This window comes from Rhodamnia argentea, chromosome 8 (genome assembly GCF_020921035.1).
Source record: "Rhodamnia argentea isolate NSW1041297 chromosome 8, ASM2092103v1, whole genome shotgun sequence".
NCBI classification, from domain to species: Eukaryota; Viridiplantae; Streptophyta; class Magnoliopsida; order Myrtales; family Myrtaceae; genus Rhodamnia; species Rhodamnia argentea.
The window spans coordinates 18,542,616-18,564,869 of NC_063157.1; the positions used below are offsets into that span (position 1 = coordinate 18,542,616).

Genomic DNA, 22,254 nt, shown 5'->3' on the forward strand with positions numbered 1-22,254 from the left:
TTTGTAAAGTACTTCTGAATTTTGAATGTACATTTTTGCACGTTAAGTTGTAAATTCCATGTACATGTTTGCATTGTGTCTCTTGCAAATCCTTGACAGACACTTGTTGTGAAGAAGACTCCCCAAGAAATCGGTTTGCAAAGTGCAATTTTCGGTAGAAAACTACCATCCCTCATTCAATGATGGTATTCTTTCTGAAGACATTTCCGGAAGACCAAGATCGGTGACTAGTCGATGATGATCACCAACGTCAAGCCCCTTCTCATTTAATTTCTGAGCCAAAACGAGCCTTTTCGTTCCTCGGTCCCCAATCCTAGCCTACGTTATAACCCTCCAAAGTCTCTTCTGATTAGGGCATTTGAGTTAACGTAGAGTTAAATGATTTTAAGCATCACTCGAAGAAGTTCGAGCAAGATTATTTCTCTCATTTTTGCGGGGCTCTTGACTTGTAAATCTGGAGCAGATGATGAAGAAATTCATTTCAGCAGCCTTGACTCAACTAGAGTCCCCTTTGTAAACCTTTGACCTAGCTCTCATTACGGTCCTAATCAAGACTTCCAGATCGGCTCGGTTGTATCAATTGCGAGATTACTCGGATCCTTATCGAATGCGATGCTGGAAAGATTGAGTGATTTCTTTTGAATCCCGCAAACAGGATAAAAAGCTTTTCTCGAGAGTGAGTGAAAGCCCTTTCGGACTGAAGTCCCCCCATTCAGCTCACATTCGAGGTATTCGTCATGTGAGAACCTCCCTGGACAAAATTGGTAATGCAAACTTGACAGAATGGTTATGCATGAACCATAGTATGAGTGATTGCATTTTTGTGTGTGTTACCTCCGACATTCTATGATAGGTAATACATTCCCGATGTTCGAGTTCCCTCCCAAGGTCTCGAAATTCATCCAAGGATTATTGAATGAGCAAGTTTTGCTGGCAAATGCCTACCAGGTACGATACGAGCAACTGTTTCGTTCCTTGATTAATCATTTGGAGAACCCGGGTAAGTTTTCTAAACCCCTTTTCAAATTAACAACTCTTCGATGATAGTTGTTATGATTCAATTCGTGCAATATGCCCCTTTTGTACTTATCAATTCTATTCGATGGTGCTCCTATCAAATATTGTTCAATTCGGGCAATATGCCTCTTCTATCGAGTCGTGAAGACATATGCACTGGCGATCTTGACATCTTATCAAATCATAATGGCATAGCTCCTATGATTTTCGGCTCCTTTATCAAATCATGAAGACATAAGCACCCATGGTTTTGATCCAAATCAAATCATAATGACGTAGCTCTTATGATTTTGTTTCCCCTTTGTCGAATCGTGAAGATATATGCATCGGCGATTTCAACATTTAATCAACTCACAACGACGTAGCTCTTGTGAACTTGATTCCACTTCTTTCGACTCACAACGACGTAGCTCTTGTGATCTCAAACGACACACATATTTTGTTTTGTCTCGCACCAGTAAAGAAGCCTGCAATGAGATAAGGCACCGATACCTTAAAATCCTTGCATCTCGCAAAAAGAAACTTGGAAATTAAGAGAACCATTAGCTTACGAGAAATTTGGTAAAACAGGTATTCTTGTATGCGATCCATGTGCGAGTTTCTCTAACATGGAAAAGAGGAATTATGACACATGTTATTTACGAGTCTTGCATATCATGCATCACTTCATTACATAAAAAATGGGATTAAAACTCCCGCCAAAAAGTTCATTCATCATTTGCACCTGTCAAAATTTAGGGTTCAATTTTGTCTTTGAGCGGAACCTCTACGAGCCTCCACTCAAAGAGGGGCAGCTGTTGACGCCTAAATTTTGACTAATCTATTTTTTGCATAAAAATTATAAAAAAATCATCTCACATATTTATTTTTAGCGTACATTGCATTGGCATATAATTGGGCAAGCAGAACACTTAATTTAGCATGCGTCTAGACTAGGCACGGGATGGAAAAATACACCGAGAAGATTTGAAAATTCAGGGACTGTATTGCAAATACTTAAAACTTCGGGGACTGTATTGCAAATACTTGAAACTTCGGGGACTGCATTGCAAATACCAAAAGAAGATGGAGAAAGGAAGATGGTGAAGAGAAGATAATGAAAGGAAGATGGTGAAGAGAAGATAAAGAAGAGAAGATAATGAAAGGAAGATGGTGAAGGGAAGATGAAGAAGAGAAGATGAATATGAAGAAGGGAAGATGAAAATGGAAGGTGAAGAAATGAAGATGAAGAAGAGAAGATGAAAATGGAAGGTGAAGAAGTGAAGATGAAGAATGAAGGATGGAGAACTTTGCCTATAAAAGAGAGCTCTTGAGAAGAGTTTTAGGAGGAGAGTGAAAGAGAATTGAGAGAGTTTTAGAGTGGAAGAGAATTGAGAGAATTTGTGAGAGAAATTCTTTAGAGAGGAAAAAAGAGAATTCTTGAGAAAAATCGTAAGAGAAAATTTGAGAGTGAAGAAAAGAGTTTTAGTTGAGCATCATCTTCGACGAGTCCCGGCACGTACTTCGCCTCTCGCCATCCAACAACGCCACTGCTTGCCTTTTTTCGACGATAGCCACGTTCTTCCAACTCCGAGATCTTGAAGGAAGCCATAACGTGTACGTGAGTAAGATTTTGTGTAATAGAAGGTAACCCTTTCCATCTCGATCTACAAAAATGTAATCGTTTGGTGTGAACATTTGTTTGTTTATTTTAGACATGTCACGTGTCCCAAAATTTAGCATTATTACATGTTAATTTATTTTTGTAAATACTCGTGATTGGCTGCGTTTTCTTTCTTTCTAAATCACCCATGGTGTATATCGTACAAAGTTCAATGTTTTACATCCCCATAAAAAAGAAGAAAAAATCAAAAAATTGCATCTTTGAATTTCAAGTAAAATCCATCAAAATTGCCAAATCAAATATTTTTCATGAAAATGGTACCGAAAGGGCGTTAGAGTAATCTAGCGTAACCAAATCCCCGAATTCAAAATCTCCGGTTCGCGGAAATAAGATAGTCTTCTCCCGCTATTTTATTTAGGTTTCTAATCAACCTACCGAAAATGATTAGTGGCGACTTCAAATTCAAAACACATTGCATGTTAATTATTTTAACCTTAAGTTGCGATTTGGTATGGACTTGGGAGAGTCCGAGTTAGGTTAGTTAATTAATTAACCCGATAATCCATTAGCCCGAAAATTAACTTGTTTATTTTTTAGGTCGCGACAAAGAGCAATAGACTCCCTTTTGCCTTTGTCTCCGGGTTTCCCATACAACTTCGAGCATGTGTCTATAATATGGTGAGGGAATTTACAGTACTCGCAATATAATTTTGATTTTCCCTTAAGGTTACCCACGGATGGGTCGAACGAATAAATCTTGCTTGCATTGGGCCCACCCGCCTTCGGTGCACCCGCATTAAAGCTGCCCATGTTGGACTTGTCCATTGGATTCGACCCTCCAGCCTTGTAAATGGGGCCGAAGTCGAGAAACTCGGCTCTTCCGAAGAAATATTGAAACCCATGCTTAACCCATAAACTCCACTAGATTTGAAGGAAGAGTTTAGCAGCATTTCTAGAGATGGTGGCCAAAAAGTGGACAGTGCTCGTTGCTATGGTCCCGCTAGAGTGGCAAGTACCATGCTATCGGCTGTCTTGGCGTGTTCTAACCATGCTAGTGGCTAGCTCTCTTCTTAAACAGCGAGTTGGTAGATCTAGCCGAGGGGTAGAACGGGTTCCATGGTGAGGATATATGATCGGAACCCCGGAAAGTTGTCATTCAACGAAAGAAGAAACGAGTTACCTCCTCTTCTTCCTTCACCCGCATTGAAGCTGCCCATGTTAGACTTGTTCGTTGGATCCGACCCTCCAACCTTGTAAACGGGACCAAAGTCGAGTAATTCGGCTTGTCCGAAGAAATATTGAAACCCGTGCTTGACCCATAAACTCTACCAAATCTGAAGGAAGAGTTGAGCGGCAGTTCTAGAGATGGTGGCCCAAGAGTGGTGGGTGCTCATTGTGATGGTCCCGCTAGAGAGGCAAGTAACATGCTCTCGGCAGCCTTGGCATGTTCTAACCCCGCTAGTGCCTAGCTTTCTTCTTGAACAACGACCTGGTAGATCCGGCCAAGGGGTGGAACAGGATCCATAGAGAGGATCTATGATCGGAACTCTAGAAAGTTGTCATCAAGGAAAGTAAGAAATGAGTTACCTTTTCTTCTTCCTTCATTTGTCTATAATGTTGAAGTGTATAATCTAGTCCTTCGAGCTTTGATGTGGCCGCATCAAATTCGTGCCATAAGGTGAACAACCGGTTGAAGCAAACAGTGACCAAGAGGTCCCCCTACTTGAATTCAAACAACGCTTGCGTTAAGGCGAAAATTTTGACGCGGTCGAGCTTCCCATACATTTCCTTGATTGCGTCCCATAACAATTTCAGGTCGTCGATCAGAGAGAGACCCGCCTCCACTTCAAGACTAAGACAATTCTGAATCCATGTAAGAACTAGCCGACTACACTTGCGGTTGTGATGTTGCAGCCTCTCATCAGCCACGATGGGGATAGTTCCATCTAGGAATCCGTCCTTGGCCTTGGTAACGAGCACTCGTCGGAAGTCGCGTGCCCGGGCCGTATAGTTTTCTACTCAACGAGTAGCAAGATAATGATTCACAGCTCATGGCCGTCAACTGGCGACGTATAGAGGGCATCGCCAAGTTCAAAATAGCTCCAATTCCCCAGGATGGCCCACGGTGTAAACCCAAGTCCATAAATCGGGTAGGGATTTGCTCTCTGACCCAATGGAGCAATTTGGGGCTCGAAGGCTATTGGTCCGGATCTATCATAATGATTTGGATTTGCTTCTCCTCCGGAAGCATGGATCGAAGCCCACGATTGGCTGGATCCAGTAGCTCATTAACTATGCTAGGGAATCCACTGGAATGTCGCCCAATTGGCTAAACTAGTGACTTGGACAAAAGGCTGGGCTGATCCATCAAGTTGGATCGAAGACAAATCAACCTAGCTCATAGTAACTGGATCCGAAACTCCAGGTGGGCTAATCACTTCTTCATGTGCCAGATTTCTCTCTTCATTGTACTCGTGTTTTAATTTTTCTTTATGAACCCCTACTGACTTGTTGACTTTGTTTTACGTGAAAGGGACTGCAACAACAATTCAGAAAAAGAAAAATCATAGAGGCAATTCTAGGAATCATCTACGGAAACTAGGCCGGAAGAACCTCGCACCGATACCATGAAAGAAAACGTAGGCAAAGAGAGAAATTTAGGGAATAGGCTCTTCCGCATTTACTTTTTGTGTAAAGTTACATTGTATGAAGACCCTATTTATAGTACAAGGTGGGTTCTATCTAAATAATACAATTGCAGATTGATACAAGTAAATCAAGTCAAATCCCTAATTATAATCAAATCAAACTAAATCAAATCAAAATAAATAATCTACGAGAATAATCCACGAGGATTTGCATATCCGTGTTCAACAACTTATGTGTTGTTGGTGTTGGAGAAATATTAGATAATATGGAAAATAAGAATTGTTCCAATTTGTAGAAAAAGATGAAAAAGTAAGATCAAAATGTTTGAGGCATGCAAGCAATGTCCTTAAGGATAATTTCATCCATCGAAGTACGAAACTCGGTGTGATAGGGTTTTAGCGGCTATCTTCCCCAAATTCAATAGATCTTCTTCTTTATTTCACATAGAATAATATGAGGAACAATAACAACATTATGTATATAACCCAACAAAAGAATGAAGATATGTCAAGGAAAGGAAAATTCTCTTTCTAATTCGGTGTCTCTTTTTAAGGATTGTAGCTTGAATTTTATGTTCAAACAAAAGATAGAGTCGTTAAGAAATATTTATAAATCAATTGGTAACTTTAAAAAATGTAGCCTTTATAAAGCCATTAGTAAACAATGAAGAGCTTATGAAGAAATAAATCTAATGTTACTGTGACGTCGCAGGCTCACCACGTATTCCAACGAATGATAATAATTAGTAATTATTTAGAGTAAAACACGCAATCGGATAAACAAAACACGGCACTTATTTATTACTAGCTGATAAAAGTTGGGGTTTGATTTAGTTACAACCTGGGAGACCTCATCGAGTGGCATCCAAAAAGTGGCCCGTCGCCCTACTCGGTAACAAATAACAGAGAGAGAACCGATCCCCAACAAAAACTCCCATATCACGACCCGACAACATCTCTAATCAACAAGGACTTTGGCCTATACCGTACTTCATCGATCTACTACTCTATCGCGACGGGCCCTCTAGGGTGTCACATAGTCGAAGGGCAGTGGGCCCACAAAACCAAGGCCGTCCTCTAACCGACCGTAAATCGCGACATATCCATGAGGAACCTCCCCCACGTCAAATCCTCCATCTAACCATAGGTTTACTATGACTCTGACGAACTCAAGTCCCGACAGTCTCGGGATCTCAAAGGGTGTCATGCTCCAGCTCATATGCGATGGCACCCCATAGGTAATAGTGGGTGGGCTAGCCATGTGGTCTGTCTAAGAAAAACCACAACAAGGAAAAAAGTGAGAAACTCAGCACGTAGATTTTTCTAAGCCATCGACTAATCTAACCAATGGATGAAACAAATAACAAAACTTAAGGAACAATTACATTCTATACCGCCAACGTCATCAACAGCAAGCATGTCCGCCATCTTATAATGTCATTTTATGCAATATGAAAATTTGTGATCGATGTACGTGAACGTTCAATATGGAAAATTAATTCAACTATTTTATATATAAATATATGTTGCCCCGTACCACCTCGTAGGCCTGCCTGCATCACACAACAAGGCTACCCAATCACACAGCGGGATCCTCCCATACACTCCATGGGGTATACAACCGAGCACTAAGCTCATTATCACGAACCTCATTAGTTCAAACATGACACGTTCAAAGTATTATTCAGGTTTTTATGATAATGCACAAACATATGCAATCCGCAACATGCCTCGATTATCCACATGTTAATACCCATGATGCATAACAGCGTTACGGCACATGCTTTAACTATATATTTCCTCTTTCAAAACAGCACAGGATTCAAGTCATTACCAAATAGCCTAAATCCTTAACGGATACTCGAGTCTCACTCCGAGGAGTATAGTAATTGTAAAACTACTTTCTCACTAGAAGCCAACCCGTGCGGGCTTTTCCTTACACAAAGTAGTTCAATCCTCAAGTTGCAATTTCTTTTTTTTATCAGGAAATTCATACCCCAGAGTCTTGAATTACTCCATCTTCTCTCACGAGTTATTGCTCAAAAACCACTTAGACCAACAACCTAATCATTTTATCCATCTAATCTTCAATTTCCACCAACTTCGCTCCTTCGCACGCAATCTCTTTTCTCGGTTGTGGACTGAAAATTTTTACCACCATAATCCTCAATGTATCCCAATCGAACCCAAACCCACTCTGCCAAAATAGTGTACAGCTCCCCGACACCTTCTTTTTTTTCTTCCTTCTTTGTTTACACATGTAGATAAACAATGGAGCACCTATAGGACACCTAGTTGCTGCATACCCGGAATGAATTCGCCTACTCTTCCCGACCACTCCATTCCGCCACATAAGCCAAACAGTTAAAACCTCCATTTAGCATTCATTTATCATAATTCGTACCAAAAATGAGCTCCATCGGTTCAATTCCTCATGGATATACCCCCCTACTCGATCCCATCCATCACCACCGGACCACCACCTTACAAACATCCACAACCCAACCATATATTTAGTTCCCGCACTTCGTAAACCTCACATCCACTATACTCGACGACATGCAGCCTCAAGCGGACCTTGATCGGGCATCCACCCATCACTCGACTCTTTGCTCGTTCTCGTCTCGCATTTGTGAGGCTAATGGATGAGTTAGAAAAATTACTTGCCTAAGATTTCACTTTTAGCTACGTTGGGGTCGCCGGTTGGTGAGGAGCTTCCGAACGCCCGGCGGATGGAGGAGCCACAATCGGGAGGTGAAGTGTTGTTGCATTGGTGAAAAAGTCAAGAAGCACCGTAAGAAACCAGGAAAAAAAAAGTTTGTAAGCCAACTCAATTGGGTCTACGATCCCGATCTCTTTGCTGCAAGTGGGCCAGGGAAATTTCTAGGTTTGTGGGCCGGCGTAAGGAAAACTAATGGTTGGTGAGTTGGGCTTTGGTGGCTTTGCTCTCTAGGAAACAAAAAAAGGACCCAACAGTCCATTTTTTTTTTTTTTTTTGCCTGAGCTGGTGCCAAAGGCCTACAAAGCTGGTGGAGGAAAGGGCCTATTAGTAGGGCGGGCTGCTCTCGCGTGGATGTAGTGACTAGCGGCGCAATACACAACACGGGTCGGGACTTCTACACCAAAGACTTTTGCAGCCCACGTACATTTGGGTCGGGGTTTCCAAAATTCACCATTCGATCACCGCCCTCCACTCAGCCCGTTAGTTTCTTCGATAATTATGCTCAAATTTCCCACTTCTCATCGCATGAGTTGGCTTTCCAATCCGTTTCGTCTGTTTCCTGTTTATTTAGAACTATTTATGGGGATGTTACAGTTACAAAGCCATTTTAAAGCCATTAGAAATAGGGGTGAGCAAACTAGATCGGATCGGTCAGGTTGGTTCGGTCCTTGAGGGGGGCGATTCGGTTCTAATAAATGGGACTGGTGACCGGGTGGTCCGGTCCTCGGTTCTATGGTGGATGGGACCGGATCGAACTACCTAGCCCGGACCGCCCAAAAAATGTATATCTACAATTATAAAAAAAAAGACTTTTAAAGAATTAGTTAACCTAATTTTTTCATCTTCTACTCAACACTCACTCATCTCCTCTCGCTCGACACTCACGTCTCAAATTCGAAACACAGCTCTACTCGACACACGCTCCTCTTGCTTTCACCTCCTCTAGCTGTTCCGCCCGCTCCTCTAGCGGTTCCGCTTGTCGCTCGTCTACGTCGTTGCTCTTCTCACGTCTCAAGGAGAATGATTCGGGAGCATAATATATGTTTCAGTTGTTTTAAGTGTTTTTCTTCCTAATTTATTCTTTTCCCATTATTTTAGGATTATAACCACTAATGTGATGGTTGTACGGTGGTCATGTGTATGTTTTATTAGGTTCAATGGTTGAGATTGAAAGTTGTTAGTTTAGATCCAAGGGTTAGATTTCTATAAGCAACTGGTGTTAGCGATCCCACTAGGACCAAACCGGACCGCGGTTCTGGTCCGATCCTCGGTCTCGAAGATTTGGGGCCGATACTATCGCTCCGATCCCCGATTCCATACCAAGATCGGATCGGCCGAGACCATGCACAACTTAATTAGAAAGCTCATTACACAATCGTAGCATAACCATTACGAAATGATGGCTTTCACAGCGGTCATAACTACTACCAAAGTCGTTACTTTCGAATATTTCAAAACCGCTGAAATATCCAACAATCCCCCACATATTTGAAAATGTTTTAGAAAGAAAAAAAAAAGAATGATGGTGTGTTATTACAGTGTAATGCATAGAAACATGTGCATGTTAAGCTATGAACCAACCCTAAAAAGAATAAATTATAATTTACGAAACTATTGGTAAAGTTTGAAACTTCTATGAACTAATAATTTCTTTTTGTGAATTATAATTTTCACCAATCACATTACAGTCCCACGAACTTTTTTTTTCAATGTGGTTTATCGCAAATAGGTCATGCGCTTACTTGGTTTATTCATAATTATTCTAGAGATTTTAGCCGAAATTCTCATAGGAGCAGCCTCATTGCACACATATATAGGTGATTCATAAAGTGTATTCTATAGTTTAACATATCACCAACAATGGCTATGAAAATCATTAAGAGCTTAGCTCAACCTCTTTTCCATTGTAGTCTTGCCCTATTTTCACCTTAGGAGGGATAATAATTTTTTGAATAGTGCATGACTAGATTAACAAGTGAATTATTATTACCCATATGAACCGAATTCATGACCATCACTATTGATTTTCTTCAATTGGCTTATGTCTCATTTCCCTTGATGTATAGTCGGGGGATCAACTAAAATCACTTTTGACGTTACATAATCGATGGATATAATTACAACATAAAAATAATTGCTTTACCATTTCTCATCTCAAAGGGTCTCGTTTAACCATTGAAAGTTTCATTCTTTGCAATGGCTGTTGCCACTTGGCAATCAAATTCCATAAACACAAAAGGTATCGTTTCGTTCACGAAGGAACATATACCATGAAGTTTCCCAACTACTCAGCCTCATTTTTAAATGTGAGTTTGGCAAGAATTTTCCCTTTCCCAAGAACTTGAACAATGCTTAAATTACCCTAATAAATATTTTCTTCTCATTCCCCTACTAAGAGTGTAGAAGGATAAAACATCATGATTTTATATATATGACAGGTAGCACTTGAGTCTACCACCCATTATTTTGCACTGGCCACAAAGTTTGCTTGGGAAATGGCTATCGTAATTACGTCATCAAAATCATCAGCTTCAACCAAATCATCTTTTGGTTTAACAGGATTGTCACTTCCCCCACAATTTTGTTTGTTGGATTTCCAAGTTATAGCACTTCCACGCGTATCCATTAGCGGATTTTCTCATCTAAATCTTAAACGCAGTTGGCATCAATGTATCTTTCCATATAGAGAGAAATCCACTACATAAAATGTTGTAACTTTGACAATTAATGCTCTGATCTCATTAGATATGCTGCAATAATAGTTGCACTGCAACGGACACATAGAAAGAAGGTAAAATCTCCTTACGACTTGATTTAACAGACAGCTAAGAAGCTATGACCCAATATAGGCCACCTCTGGAATATTTCTCACACATATTAGAAACCTCAAGGCAAAAGAATTTCAAAAAAATTCTAACAAACGCTACTAAAAAAAATATGCACATTAATAGTCACGATTTGCTGTGGCCAACACATCTGAACTACTCTAATCAGGCCTTGAGCTGGGATATAAAACCGTAAGATGTGCATCTCAAAGGAGGGCGCTTTTGAGGCTAGCATTGCGACAAGTGGCAATCAAGACAAAATTATGCAACCCAGACAAAAGAAATTACAAAGAAAGGGGCCAGAATTAAGTTAATATAAAAACAAAGATACTCATACAAATGATAGGATATCGAGAAAGAAAGGAAGAAAAAAGTAATGCTACATGCATGAGTGTTTTGGATTTGTGACTACATATCTAATTCAAGAGAGTGCTCAAAACATCTATTCACCAATAGACATGGCTTTAAGACCAACTGATAAAGCCAATATCCGCTATTAAATAGGACTGTTCCTATTACCTTATAAAGAATAATCAGAGTAAGAGGAAAATTGGCAAAAGAACATATGCATGCCAATATTTATGTACGGCACTCACTTTGGTGCCAATATTTTTTTTTTTTTTTTGGATCACTTAACTACCAAATCGGAGAAAAAACGATCATTTAAGTGCCAATTTCGGCTAAACAATGCACGTGGTATGTTTTATTTTAATATTACATGGCAATTTTTAAAAAGATAATGATAACCCACGTGGCATCTACTTGGACTCCACATGGCATCCACGTTGACTGTTCAACTTTAAAATAGTTAATTTTTTAAAAAATTAAAATTAAACCAAAAAATAACTTAAAAAGTAAAAAAAAAATCGAAAAATGGGGAAGCAAAAGTTGCAATAGCAAGGGCTGATCCCTCGCCGCTGCAACTGCTTCCCATCTTTTTTTTTTTATTTTTAGTTTATTTTTAATTTTTTTAATATTATGTGGATTTTTTATTGATTTTTAATTTATTTTTTTCTAACTAAGATCCTCCGGCGAGTCACGTAAATACGACATGAGATTACTGCGAAAGTTACTGGAGTTGATCCCGAAATAACCGTTTTTAAAAACATTTGGCACTTAAGTGATCCAAAAATAATATTGGCACTGTACACAAATATTAGCACTTCAAGCATCCTTTTGCCGATGAAAACAGCATCGAGACTCAATCGTATGCAAATTCGTAAACTCTAACATGAGGCCAAAGCTACTCAATTTCAATGGCATGCACTTGCTCAATCGACCACACATATATCGGTATTATCTTGTAAGAAGATTGGGTCTAAATTGAACTCAAATATCATCACATGTAATTGTATATAGCATTGAATCTCTTCAGCAACTATCCAAAGCTAATGTATACAAACATGGCGAATGGACAGAAATTCTTGTTATTGACTTCTAGCACGGACACATCACAAGAAAAATCAATTTTCCTTTTCTCTCTTTCTAAGCAGCCACACAGAATCACAATGTTGATTTAAAGATCTCTCTAAGTACGTAATTGAAAAAAAGAGTACGCACTTTCCATAAAGAGAATAGAACCACAAATCCAGTAAATATGCTTGATTCCATCAATCAAATTCAAAGGGAAACACACGCAACAAGAATTCACCAGGAACTTGCTTACAACATGTCAAATTCCAAAATTACAATGAAAGGATCACGAACTATGTGTGTGTTCATCGACTCATTGACTTCAGGTGCCTCAACAATAACTAGAAAAGCTTGACCTCGTACGTTAATGGCGCATTTTACCCATTACCACCATTGGAGGGAGAGAAATCACTTACCTGAATCAGTAATATCGCTATCCGACGAATCACCTACTCCTCCCCGTCGATGACCTTTCTTCCGTTGCTCTCCATCAGTTTCTTGTTTGCATTACGGTGCAAACAACTACCAAAGCTCGCCTATGGTTTTTCTTGAGAAGACACATAGAAGCATATAATAAAAACAAGGTAGCAAAGAAAATATATACACAAAACTGATTCTAAAATTCATTTAGAACAGAAACCACCTGATTATTGGAAATCTTAATTATACTTAAGATTGCGGGAGAAATATTAGCTACTATGAAAATAAGAATCATTGAAAATCTGTAGCAAAAGATGAAAAGGTAGGATCAAAATGTCTAAGGCGTGCAAACATTATCCTTAATGATAATTTCGCCTCTCGGAGTACGAAACTTGGTACAATGGGCTCTAGCGACTACTTCTAAGATACAGCAGACCTTCTTTTTTACTCTGCATAGAATAATAGAATGAACAACGACAACGTTATGTGTATAACCTTAGCAATGAAGATATTTGAAGGAAAGGAAAATTCTCTTTCTATTTCGATGTGCCTCTTTTTAGAATTGTAGCTTGAATTTTTTCGTCAAAGGAAAGAGAGAGCCATTAAGAAACCCATTAATTCAATTGATAATTATAAAAAAAAAAAATGTGACCCATATGAATGATGAAGAGTTTATCAAACGTTACAAAACCTTTATAAAGTAATTATAAAGCCGTTAATTAGGGGCTCTTGATACATGCTAACCGGGCTAAGGATACTTGGCAATCTTCATGAATATTAATGTTGAACCGCTATATTTGAAAAAAAAAAAAAATCTCTATGCATCTTTACATCCTATCCAATAAGTGTCCGGCTTTTCCTGCTTAATTATCCTATACATGTAAATTTGTTGCGGTTGAAGAATATCGGTCGCTCTATTTGATTAGTACTTAGATAATCAATCTGTTTGTTTTTACAACACATAATTACGGAGAGAGAGCAGTGTCCCTGCACGGATCAATGGAACGAATAAATTTAGAAAAGCCAATTAAGGCTCCATTTGTTTTGCAAAAATGACATTTTTGAAAAATATTTCCCAAGAAGTCATTTTCCAGTATTTGGTTAAGAAATGAACAGAAAATTTTTCCATCGTTTGGTAAGAAAAATCTAATTTGATTTACTGCATCATTGTTTGGCTAAAAATTGCTAATATGGACGTCGACTATCCTACATGGTATGACTGGTGTTAAAGTGAACAATTTTTGTAACTTTTAAAAAAAAATCAAATTTTTAAGTAATTTTTTTATATAATTTTTAACTAAATTTATTTATATATTTTCTTTTCTTTCTTTTTCTTTTTCCTTCTCCCTTCACCGAAATTGGCCACATGCGAGCTCCGGATCGCCAAATCCCGACGAGGCTAGGTGAGCTCAAGTTCGCCGACCCGTGGCAAACCTCAAGCCTCGATCCACAGCTCATTGGCCTCTGGCGAGCTCGAGCTCGTCTGGATCTAGGCGATCCTCGAGCTCTCCAGCCTCTAACAAGTTATTAATTATGGGATCGGATTTTGGTCATTATTATCGTTTTTAACTGATCTCTTTTTTTTTTTTTTTTTTTGGGTCAAAACCTGATCTCCTAATTGAGGCATTAATTATGGGATCGGATTCTGTTCAATATCGACGTGCATGATGGAGCAAGCATATCATCCATACCCCCTTCATTTGTTTTTGGCCATATTTGGAAGGAAATCTAGTTTGGGCTTATTCAAAAGCCAATAATTCCCTGCAATTCATTACCAAAAAAAAAAATAATTCCCTGCAATAATTACTTTGAAGAATATACGCCAAATATTTCCATTTGTGCTGATCATAGCTTGAAAAAAATTCTGCTTAAACAATTTTCTTTGAAAGAAACTTGTTATTGAAATTCGTTCTAGAAATTTCTTCAATGAGTTCTATTGAAATACAATAAAAACTCCACACACACAAAAAATGTTGAGCCATCATAGGCTCTCCTTCATGCAATGCCAAATTTAATTCATTCAATTATTCTTCAGTTGTGTTGTAAAAAAAGAATTGCATGGGTCATAATCATGACATTTTTGTGAAATTCACTCTGCCAATAAGTCAATAATATCAGCTCGATATCCAACAACGCATAGCTCAGCTAGTGCACATATGGTACAAAATTTGGCTAGTGCACATTTAGTACATAATTTGGCTCCGGGAATGAGAGTGTAGCCCCATAATTAGGCATGTATTACCAAGCTATAAAATTTGCGAATCGAAATTGTATAAATGGTAATGCAATAACACTTGGATCTTGTCATTAGTAATTTAAAACATTCGTACTTTCAATCTTTCTTCTCAAACGTTCTTCTCATCACAAGAGTACTCGCCCTAGTCTCTGTTTCAAAGCAAAAACAGTTCCGCCTGCAGCAACTCTGGTCAATTTCTGACCGAGGTACTTCACTCTTTGGACTGTCATATTTAAGATGTGAAATATCCGGAGCATGCCAACTTGTACATGTGTGCGCATATGTGCATGCTTCTATAGAGACCGAACCTTTAAAAGCTTTGGAATTCATTCGATGGTCTTGGGATTGGTCTAATTAAGGTTTCAATATTTGTATGTGTACGCGCGGGATTTTTTTTTTTTTTTTTTTTTTTTTTTTTTGTGGTAGGCTGTTGTTGTTCTCATTCCTCAAGTAGATCTTCGAGTTCTGTTTGAAATTCCATAAATGTCGGTAAAGTTTTGATTTTTTGGTGATTGACAGTGGACTTCAAGCTCAAGGTGACAAAACAGTGGTCCTTGGTTTTGCTCGCAGACTTCTGGGTGATAAAAATGGTAGTGATCTTTGAACTCTCAGTGAAGCTTTTCTCTCGCAAATTTGCTCTCGAGTTCTATTGATTTGCTGTTATTAGTTGTTGGTGTTGAGAGATTTCCATGGAGATCGAAGCAAGATTTTGAAGCAGGATGCTCATGATATGTAGTTAATATAGTTACGTGAAATATATCTGCATAAACCGAATATTTGAATTGTCTTGTGACACGTAACCTTACTATTACACCGTTGCATTGCATGACATGCACCTTGTCTATGAACAATTATATCCAACTATAATTAATGATGTCGGTTTATTGCAAACTTACTGGAAGTTTAGTGTACCATGGTTATCTCGTTACCTGACTTGAGTGTAGAACACTGTAATTTGAACCAAGTCGTAACCGGAAAAAGATGATCCCGAACAATTGGTTTTCCACATTTTCAAATGGGCTAAAGTACACTACAAGTGCCAAAACTTGTGTACGGCTCTCTCTTTAGTGCCAAAACTTTTAAAACGATCGGTTAAGTACCAATTAAAAAAAAACGTTTACTTTAGTGCCAACTCTAATTTAAACCGATGTGACTCGCCGGAAATTCGATGTGGCCTATTTTTTATTAATATTTGAACTGACATGGCTCGTCAGAATTGATACTGAAGTGAGCATTTTAAAAAAAAATTTGGCACTTAATGATCGTTTTGAAAGTTTTAGCATTAAAGTGATCATTTTTCAAAAAAATTGGCACTTAAGTGATCATTTTGAAAATTTTAGCACTTGTAGTATACTTAAGCCTTTTCAGATGTGAAGAGGAACCAAGGACTTCCACTACGAAACTAGATTTTAAGATTCCTCTTGAAGGCTTATGAGATTTTATTCAGCTCATTTATCTTCTCTGTTGTATTCCGATAAATAAAAAAAAAAAGGTCTGCTGATGTATGTCCAGGAAGAAAAGATAGAGCCTTGATTTTTTATTTTTTTTTGGGGAGGGAGTAGATAGAGCCTTGATTACATTAGTATCTTTCGTGCATACTCTAGGATGACTAGGGTAGACCAACGTCCGACAGGGTTAAACGCGACAATAGTTGTAGTGGGATAAACGCACTGAATTTCTTTTCCACTTAAGTTCCATGAAAGGACTCGGATGTATAGCGCTTCCAGTTATAAGATCAAACCTGATTGTCTTGTCTATGAATTTACATCTCTCCATGAAGTATCAGTGGTGACTGTAATCTCATTGTCGAGAGTATGCTGTTACCTTTGTTAAACAAGTTTGAAGAACACCCTCTACGAAGCCTCGGGGTCTATCAAAACCTAGAAACTAGGAGAATGGGAAGAATCTAGAAACATAAAGACTGAGATTATAGAGAGAATGCTTGTCTAAACTCAAATGCTCAAGCTTTAGTAGAGTTTCGTCGTGATCTATATTTGCTGTACTACAGCTGTCTAAATTCATTTTGAAGCAGACGGTGCAGTACCCGTAAGTCATAAATATCTTTTGCTTAAAAGACGTACACTTGCTTCGTTTTTGCATGTTGATTGTCATATATTCTGCTCACATCGAATAATGGATTTGGTTGATACAATGATTCCGTTATGCCATTCTTTGACGTGCTGAATTAGTGACAGGCATGCACCCGATATTGCATACAGGTATTTGTCTTCGTACCTGTGCTTTCTTTCTTGCATACAAGCTCGGAAAGACATGTAATAAGGGTTTTGCTAACGGTTTCATTAGGAATCTTAACATGTCAAATTTGGTCCTATTGTCAGCACTTCACTAGTTTCAAGTTTCCTGTACATAGTTCGCTTAATCGGGGACCTAAAACATTTGTTAACAAGTCGCAGTATCTTGTGCCATGTTTCCGAGAGCTTAAAGAACGATAAAATTCTCCTGCCATCTCACAGATGGTAGTCATATCCATTATGGAAGCCCATTGATGATGAGTTAAGTAAAACAAAAACTAGCAGATCATCTTACATTTCAGTTTTTCTCCCATATGATCTTGGTCATGGTTTCAGAAGAAGACGGTGGATTTTCAAGAAAATATTTATTAGGTTCTTCAACACAAAATAAACCTTCAGCTTCCACATCAGCCCTGCAGTGCAATTGAAAAGAACAAAGTTCTCATTAGAAAATCAATAAGCTATCCCAGAGAAAACAAAGATCTCACTTCAAAAACAATGTCTTCATATCACGTCCTTAATCACCACAATGCATGTATGTATAAAGCTTGTAAATTCCCATGTTAATGTGCTGTAGCTAGTGGAGTTTTTGTGCTATGGTGGTCTATATGAGTATTAATTATCAAGGACTGTATGTGTCTTCATTTATGCGAACCGTCCGGCTAATTTGATTATACTACCATAAGAGACATTTTGTTCTGTGAAATTGCTATAGTTGCCCTTACACAATCATGAGGGCCTTATGTCAATGCGGCAATTTACAACCTATGCGTGAATTAATGTTTTTCATTCTGCTAGGTAAAGCATACTTTTTTCGCTTGCAGTACTCACTTCTCTTACTTTAAAGATACTTAGATTCTATCTATGTCAATTAATCAGCTGTCCCCACTAAATAAAATGATTCATTTATTTTCTAGACCTTCGGACGCGAATTTTTTCGAACGACAAAGGACAACGAATGCAGCAAATATGCTGGACGGATCTATTATACTCCCAGAACAAATGATCCGAAGCGTGTCTATCCATGGTTAACAGATGTAACTCACCCTGGAATGTCAAGCAACAAGAGACGAGCAGTTGAAGCTGCAATCAACAGGCCAGATTTTATGCAGTGGAGTGCTTATCCATCAGACAAAGCCTCCAGTTATCCGTTAATTCCAGGCCAAGTTCGAGGTGAACTTGTATCGAGGCCCTCGCGGTTTCTGTACATGGCTGATTCGTCACTTGGTGCCGGTGGTATGAGTGCGGGAAGGAAGGATTTCAAGAATGCACATCAAGGTGATGCCTCAGCACATTCTCACAATCTTCGTGAAACCCTAAAGGCAAAAGTCAATCACGTTCAAGATTTTGAAAATGCGGTGTCTGAGCCAGTAAGCAACTATTTGAGAAAGGCCGATGAAGGAAGATTGTTGAGGAGTACTGATCGTAACAAGTACTATGGCAGCTTCTTGTCTTTGGGCCTTCCACCTCAGATTAAGGATGGGAGTGACACACCGATGGATGTGATTCGCAATGAAGGATTGGACCTGCGTCTCACCTTAGGTCACAATTACGAGGAGAACATTGCTCCTGACAGAGCTGATGAAGGACCTGAACATGCATCTGGCATGGCCATTGCTGATAACCGGGCGATTGTAGACTATACAAACTATGCTCACTTGTCAAGAGTAACTAACCAGTTGAGCACTATCGAGCTGAATGCTCATCAGAATAAAATACCAGTGTATGTGATTCGCAACAGTGTATGCAAACCGCATCGAACCTTAGATTGCAACTATAAGCACAAACGAAATGCTGCCGTTTTTGGAGGAGTTAAGGTCACTGCCAACTATGAGGCAATGGTAGACTATCATAACTCTGCTCAATCTTCAGGGGCAACTAGTCAGGTCAGCACAGTTGAGCCAAATGCTCATCGTTCTCCAGAAAGCAATTCGAATCCGGCAGGCAATGCTAAAACACATGAAACTTTCAGGAGAGAGTTGCCAAATACGATCGGTGAGCGTCACCCTAATGTAAACCTGTCATCTGTCCATAGTCTATTTTCGACTGGAATATTTGATGGTGCTCCGGTGAAGTACATTTTGAGAAGGCGCAATGTGAGTTCTTTCTAGTATAGTTGTTTATCAAGTCTCTTTAAAGATTTGTTTATTCTTAGCTTTTATGGCTCTTTATTCGACACTTGACATACGGAGTTCCACAGATAATTCTTCATGGAGTTATCAAAGGGCCAAAGATTCTTTGTAGCTGCAGAGAATGCAACAACTCTGAAGTAAGCAACTGATTGTACTTTGATTTTTTTCTTTTCCTGTTTGGTCCTGGAGAGATGTAAGGGGGAAAAACAGAAGAGGACCGGATGAATAGATGTTTCGTAAAGTAAGTCATCTTTTTTATACTGACCGTTGCAGTACGTTACCCCCTACAAATTTGAGCTCCATGCTGGAGGAAGGACAAAGCATCCGAATGCATGCATTTACTTTGAGAATGGCAAGACCGTCCATGGAGTTTTTCAGCAGCTGAGGGACACACCGGAGCATATGCTTTTTGATGCAATTCCTAGAATCGCCGGTTCTGCTGTTAGTCGGCTACACCTTCACCTTTGGAAAGGTCATTCTAATCTCCAACTCCTCTCCAGCGCCCCCTCCCTTGATTAAAATATCGAACTTTTCAGTCGTCACTTTAATTTGCATATCATTGCCGGATAGATCAGTTCAGATGCATTTAGCAAGTGCTTTAGTTTTGCAACGGTCCAAAAAACGCATGTTGTTTTGTCTGATTGAATGCAGAAGTACATCAATCATATTGTTTCAAACTGTTGTCACTTATGTTCCATCAAAATTGACCTGTCATAGAATAGGCGGGATTGTGAAATCAACCAAAGACAAAGTAAAAGCAGAATCTTCACCTCCTTTGTTTTTTAGCACTAGTAGTATCGTAAATGACTAGCTATAACGGATTTCATTGTTCTCTCAGCATCGTATTTAGCTGCCACCCTGGTCGCTTCAGCCAAACGATGCAAAGGACCAAGTTCCATCAGCTAAGAAACATTAGCAATCTACCTGAAGAAGAATCTTGAGAAAGAGAGCAGCGCTCGAGGATGTTTGAGCTTAATGCTTGCTTTGTACTTCATTGAACTAAGTTGTCCAGTTTGAAAATTTTTAGCTTAAGACAATTCATTGTGGGACCTTTCTCCACCGGGAAGGAATAATACCTTTCAGTTGCTGTCAGGTTGAGTTATGGTCTTTCCTTCATTGAACTGCAGGATTCTGACAGCTTGCCTTTGTTTATGCTTTGGTTGCATTTGTGAATCTGGGCTTGCTTTTGATTGTTTTAATGTGTACATCAGAGAGGATGTCATATTCTGGTGTACATTAGCCTGTGTACCCAGTTCTGGATATGGTTTCTGGAGTTGTTTGTCAATTGTGGTGATGTGAGTGCTATCTGTTCAGTTTGAGTTCTTTTCCAGAGGCTCCTGAGCGAGAATAAAGGAATACTTTACTAGGATATGCTCAGGAGACTAGGGGTGAGCAATTCCAGATTCCGTGCAGATTCCACCTGGAACCTGCCCATCGGAACAGTTTTATTCTCGAATTTGAAACCAGCGACTGTGGCCATAGCATAGAAGTCCCCGGGCGGGCTTTTGAGCATTTCAGTAGGGAGGGAAGAAGAAGAGAGCGAGTGAACGTGCGTCGGGTATGGCAGAGAGTTAGTAGAGCCCTTTTTTGAGAGCTTCTTACTCTTTATGCTGGGTGAAAAATGGAGAAACTTTGTCCTAGCTAAGATCTTTATAGCCTTAAAAGCTTATGCAAGAGGTGTAAAGAACTGAAAGTTGCCACTGCTCTGCACAGGAAAGTGGCAAAGCACGTTTCTGAGAGTTCTGTCATCACAAAAGCCCTGATAAAACTTTTGGACTTCCACGGGGGACTAAGAGAAATACTCGGAAACCGGTCGGGCGTCCTTCGAAAAACCTCAAGTTCATACATTCACCCCTGTATCCTTATGTCATTAATTGACTGCACTTCCTAGATAAGGGCATGTACATTACTCATATCTCGTGGACTCAGACAGGTGTTCTATGGTATCGAGGGGCGCACTTACCGTGCGATTACAACTTTCAACCGACGCGGATATACCATGATAACGTTGAGCAATTTTGATCTATGGGGGCTCGAGGTACGGTTCAGCGGAACCCGTCATTTTCTCAGACCTGATGATGGGGAAGAGGATTACTCTCGCTCTCTCTCATGTCGGCAAAAGATTCAGCATGTCTGACCAGAAATCTATGCCTTTATCCGGTACTCGGGACGCCATGTGTTTAGCTCGGCTAGATCTTACTCGTTTTCTAGTTGTCATGTGAAGTAGGGGTGGGCAAGTCCAAGTTCCATACTTATTCTACCTCGAACTTGGAACGTATCCTGTCGAAACGGGTTCTTCATTTTTTGGAACCTAAAACCTACCTTGCATATCCCCGGAACCTACCCTATCATGGATTCCAAGATCGGTTCCCAAATTCTACTTGTATTCTTAATTGAACGATTGTAGTAAATCATTAATTTTAATGCTGAGTGTCAATGGTTCAGTTCGATTCGGTTTTGTGTTCGGTTCGATTTTTTGAAAAACCGAACTGAACTAAATCATTAGGGAATATGCTTGAGCTGAACCAAAACTCGTCTTGAACCGAACCTAACTAGTTCGGTTCGGTGCGGTTTTCGAATTTTTTTTTTTTTTTTTTTGTTCATATCTCTTCCTTCACAACCTATTTTCTATTGAAACCAAGTGAATAATCTAGAGTTATTAATTGATTACTAAGCATTAACATGTTTTTTTTTAATCTTATACGGCTTGCCTTTTCGGAAAATCCAACATAATTTTACAAGAAAATTTTGAATCCGCCAACAACTTGTTGGGACTATCATCCTGGATATTGGTATAATGCACGACGGATTTAACATCATCATCGGTTCACTTTGCAGCAACATAAGGGTCGAAACCGTCGGAACTTGGGAGTGACCACTCCCGAAGCCCTCAAAGTGCACGTGCTTAGCATGTAAATCAATTAGAGATATAACTTGGATGTCGTGTGTGAAGGTTGCTTTTGGAACAGGAGAAATATAAACATTC

The 22,254-nt window shown here is 39.3% G+C and overlaps 1 protein-coding gene across 1 annotated transcript; it reads left to right on the forward strand.

Moving 5' to 3' along the window:
• Nucleotides 1–18,188: 18,188 nt before the first annotated feature.
• On the forward strand, nt 18,189–20,440 carry LOC115729420. Its single transcript, XM_048284319.1, has 4 exons — nt 18,189–19,232; nt 19,292–19,405; nt 19,542–19,709; nt 20,396–20,440. Exons 1-4 carry the CDS (start codon nt 18,189–18,191, stop codon nt 20,438–20,440), a joined length of 1,371 nt encoding a protein of 456 aa, XP_048140276.1.
• Nucleotides 20,441–22,254: the final 1,814 nt, after the last annotated feature.